The sequence below is a fragment of the Arachis stenosperma genome, chromosome 10 (assembly GCF_014773155.1).
Source record: "Arachis stenosperma cultivar V10309 chromosome 10, arast.V10309.gnm1.PFL2, whole genome shotgun sequence".
Lineage (NCBI taxonomy): Eukaryota > Viridiplantae > Streptophyta > Magnoliopsida > Fabales > Fabaceae > Arachis > Arachis stenosperma.
Window position 1 is genome coordinate 111,938,516 of NC_080386.1, and position 4,850 is coordinate 111,943,365.

Below are 4,850 nucleotides of genomic sequence, written 5' to 3' on the forward strand. Positions count from 1 at the left end.
ATTTTTATTAAACATTGTATGCTTTTATAATTATGATTTTTGTATATTATATTTATTATTTTTTTATAATATAATTTATTGATCCCATTAAGTAGAGTAAATTAAAAGAAATAAATTAACCATAAATAATAATAATAATAAAAAATTATAACATACTAAAAAAGAATACTAAAAATACTTAAAAAAATATTATATAAAAAACATACTAGACAAAAGTATAAAAAATTAAATATTTAAAAAATAATATTATAATTTAATGGCATATTTTTTTAATAATTATCTATCTAAAAATAATTTTAACTAATGTTATTTAAACAAAATTTATTTTATTAAAACTAATTTTAGTATAAAATTATCAAATATAAATTATGTTAACACTTAATACAGATTATCTTCTATCCAAAATCAATGCTATAAAATCACTCTTATTCAAATTTCAATTTGACAAAAGCTAATTCATTATATACTAAAAATTTAAAAATTACAATTTATTCCCTTAATTTTTTTAATTGAGGATCCATAATCCATTCCGATCAAACAATCCCAAGCACCCACGGCTTCTAAAAATAAACTTCTGGCAGGGATGATACAGATAAACCATAGCGATAGTTAATTCTTTTGAATTACCTTAGTGCCGCATCCTTACAAAATGTTCATAAGATTTGCAATTTTCTCAATCCAAATGAACCACGGTTAAATTAAGAATTTACTTGTAGACAAAATTCTCCTGAAATCTAGTTCTTGTCGCAGAGACAGGAATTGAAGTTGGGTTCAATCTCGCTAGTGTTTAACACAAGAATTAATATTTAATGAGATCGAGGAAGGCTCCTCAATTGGCCAATAATATTTCAGATTTTGATACACAAGTTCACAAGACAAATCTGCATTCTAGCCATATATATCTGAACCCTTGATGGGAGACAACCAGAAAATGCTTATTCTTACTTGCTTGGCCCAAGGCAAAAGAAACTACCGAATTCCTCAAAACGGTGAAAAACAAAAACCAAAAGACAAGATACAATTAAGCTACAAAACAGATGGCAAAAGAGTTTGCAACTTTATACATTGCATAATTCATACAAAAAAATATATACATAGAAAAGCAAACAGGAGAATAAGAAAAAAAGAAGAGAGCAAGTAACCCCGGCATATATTAATCATCGTTATTATGGTTATTGATTCGGTGATTCCATACAAAAAGACGGAAAATTAACACGACGGAACGACGCCGTATCCATTGAGAGGGTCAACCTCAGTGCGCTTGGCGAATCTGCCTTTGATCCTTGGCCTCGTTTCTGCATAAGCCTTACGAGAAGCGTAGCGAATAGTCTTCTCGAACTTTCGGTTCTTCCTCTTCTCCCGATACCTCAAAACCCTAGCTTCCCTATCCGCCGCCGAGAACTGCGCCGTCACCGTCACTGCCTGGTTCCCTCCCTCCACCGACGATGCTACCTTGCAGTTCGATATCTCAGACATCGCGTTCCCGTCCGGCACAACACCAACGTCCATCGACGACGACGACACCTAAACGATAAAAAACCGCAAAAAACGAACACGAAAAGTTCAAAACATTACTTCACACTTCACATAAGAAACTGGAAAAGAAAATGAATCAACTCCAGAGATTGTTCTTACGCTATGGCTCATCTGTGACTGTGACTGAGATTGCGAGTTGTACTTGTAGCCACCGTAGGCGAAAGGCTCAAAGTAGTGCTCGTTAGCGGTCTTGCTCTGCACCGGAACAACTCCGTCGGTGGTGGCGGAGCTCTTCGGCTCCGATTTGGGATCCACGTTGCCGTAATCCAGATCTACATACGGAACCTGTTCCATCTCCTGGAAAATGTACTGAGACGAGTTCAGATCTGCCTTGGAAGGGTTAGAAGGTGTGGGAAGGAGCCAGGAAGCAGCCTCGGCCTCCTCAGTGCTGACGTCAACATCCGCATCAGCATCGGCGTCGGAGAAGAACCTGTGGTCATCAAGGAAGTTGACCGGAGACTTGACGGTAGCGGCGAGGGAGTGATAGAAGGGAGTGACGGGGATTCGCTCGTGGCGGGAAGCGAGAGGGTTGGCGGAGTGGATATCCCGGTCGCAGGCAAGGCAGAGGGAGGCGGCGTCGGCCTTGCAGGTGACGTGAGCAGGTGCCTGCTCGCAGACCTCGCAGAGTGAGACGCGAGGGTGGCGGGAGGCGAGCTTGTTAGCGGCGTGGACCTTGGAGTCGCAGGGGGAGCAGAGGAAGGCGGCGTCAGGGCGGCAGTAGACGGTGGCTGAGGCTGACTTGCATGAATCACATAACTTGGAAGCCATGGTGCGATGGCTCCGTGGAAAAATGAAAATTCTTGTGTTTGATATTGTTTGTGATATGGTTATGGCTGTGGTGGTGGTTGAAGATAGGTGGCGTGATTGTGCGAAACAAGTCTATCTGGTGGGGACCGGGAGATCTGGGAAATAGCCAATGGAAGAGTGACGCGTGGACATGCCTTAGCCAAATGCAAGAAATTATCAGGGGTGGAAGGGAGTTTGACAGCGACGGAGGCAGGTTAATAGTCTTTAGTAGGTTAGGGGACCGAGCGGTGGTGTGGCATTTGAATGCGTCGGACCAACTGTCGTTATCTTGGTGGACCCTACATTGCTGCTGTGTGGCTAGGGACTTTGTACTAGGGCATAAACACTCCTTCTCATTGTCACCCCCGCTATGTTTTCGTGGTTATTGTCCGTCTTAATATTCCTCTCTGCGTGCTTATCACTCCACTATATATTTAGAATTTGATTTAGTTTTCAGCATTTAGTTTCTTCGGATAACTTTTCAATTTTTATGTCAACGATGAATAATACAAAAGAAATACACCGAAAGTAGACCAAATAAACAATATTGTTGTAAAATAAATAAATAAATTAATAATAAAATAAAATATTAAAATATAAATAAAAGATTCTAATATTAATATTTTTTAATATTAATATTTTAATATAACTGAAATAGAACATGTGTTTCAATATATGAAGAGAAAAAGAGGAATATTTTATGTAGGAGTAATTTTTAATTCGTGTGTTATGTCTTAGGCTATGAAATCTTATTTATATATGTATGAATTTATTATTTTCAAACTTTATTAAAGGTTGGTCTTCTATAAGAATCTTAAATTTCTCTTTTGAAAATTTCAGCCGCCCATATTATTAATGGGTATCCACCTCATGCATTCTTACTATTTAGGATTATGTCTTGTTAAAACATTGTTAAAGAAAAATTCATTGACAAAAAAATTTTAGTGAAGGAAAAAGAATACAAAATCTATTGTGATGGGACTGCCACATTAAAAACCTTATAAAAAAATCCAATGGAAAAAATCCTGACCAAGAAAAAAATGGTACAGTCTCCCCCTCTTCTTGTCGACATTATTTAATATCTCGAAATTGGCGCATCCCAATTTGATGTACTAATCTTTCAAAAGAGGATTTTGGGAGTGACTTTGTAAATAAATATCCAGATGATCTGTTGGACATCAATTATCCCTTAATTTTGAAGATCATGAGTGAAGAAGAATTTGGAAGACATATGCTTTATTCCATCACCTTTGATATATCAACCTTTAAGTTGAGCAATGCATGTTGTATTATCTTCAAACAAAACAATTGGAGCTATCTTATGATCAATCAGTCCACATGATTATAGAATATATTGGATCAAACTCCTGACCAAAAACACTTGTGACTAGCTTCATGTATCGCTAGTATTTCAGCATGATTAGAGGATGTTATTGCAATCGTCTATTTCATGGAACTCCATGATATAGCTGTACCACCATATGTAAATAGGTATCCTGTTTGAGATCTTCCTTTGTGTGTATCAAATAAGTATCCTACATCTGCATAGCCAACTAGTTGTGACTTGGATCTATATGGATAAAACAATCTCATATCAACCGTTCCATGAAGATATCAAAAGATTTGTTTGATTCCATTCAAATGTATTCTGGTTGGAGAGGAACTATACATTGCTAGTAAATTCACAGCAAATGATATATCGGGTCTTGTATTATTAGCAAGATACATTAGTGCCCCAATGGCACTAAGATATGGTACTTTAGGACCAAGGGTATCTTCTTTTTTCTTTAAGACAGAATTGATCATTTTCTACATACAAAGATCTTATGATCATTGGGGTACTTAATGGATGTGATTTATCCATATCAAATATCTTGAAGATCTTTTCTGTGTATATTATTTTTGTATGTTCGATCTGCAGGTCGAGACAAAATTTAGTCTTTCCAAGATCTTTCATCTCAAACTCTTCTTTTAGAGCTTTTTATAATTGTTGGAATCTTTTCAAGGGTTTCAATAATATTTAAATCATTAACATACACAGCAATTATAATGAATCCAGATACTGATTTCTTAATGAAAACACATGGGTAGAAATTATCATTCTTAAATCTGTTTTTGGCCAGATACTCAGTAAGATGATTATACCACATTCGTCTAAATTGCTTTAGACCATATAAAGGTCTTAGCAATTTGACTGAGTATAACCCCTGTGAATATTCATTGGATGGTTTAGATATCTTTAGTCCTTTAGGGATTTTCATATAGATATCACGATCTAATGATCTGTATAAATAGGCTATTACCACATTTATTAGATGCATATGTAGTTTATGGTATGTGGATAAACTGACCAACTAACACAATGTTATTGCAACTACGACAGGGAAATATGTTTCTTCATAATCTATACCGGGCCTTTGTAAAAAATCTTGCACCAAAAATCGAGTTTTGTAATGTAGTCTTATTTCATTTTCTCACATACTCATCTGTATCCAATAGGTTTTACATCTTTTGGTGTACGGACTACA

At 36.1% G+C, this 4,850-nt stretch overlaps 1 protein-coding gene across 1 annotated transcript; it reads right to left on the reverse strand.

Annotated features, from left to right (window-relative positions):
* Window positions 1-1,038: 1,038 nt before the first annotated feature.
* LOC130955624 (zinc finger protein CONSTANS-LIKE 4) lies at window positions 1,039-2,378 on the reverse strand. Its single transcript, XM_057882526.1, has 2 exons — window positions 1,636-2,378; window positions 1,039-1,524 (listed from the first exon to the last, which is right to left on the reverse strand). Exons 1-2 carry the CDS (start codon window positions 2,302-2,304, stop codon window positions 1,210-1,212), a joined length of 984 nt encoding a protein of 327 aa, XP_057738509.1. The 5' UTR covers window positions 2,305-2,378; the 3' UTR covers window positions 1,039-1,209.
* Window positions 2,379-4,850: the final 2,472 nt, after the last annotated feature.

Coding starts and splice junctions, on each gene's coding strand:
- LOC130955624 (XM_057882526.1), bottom strand. CDS start 2,304: ATGGCTTCCAAGTTATGTGATTCATGCAAGTCAGCCTCAGCCACCGTC. Junction 1,525..1,635: donor AGTCACAGATGAGCCATAGC/GTAAGAACAATC, acceptor TTTATCGTTTAG/GTGTCGTCGTCGTCGATGGA.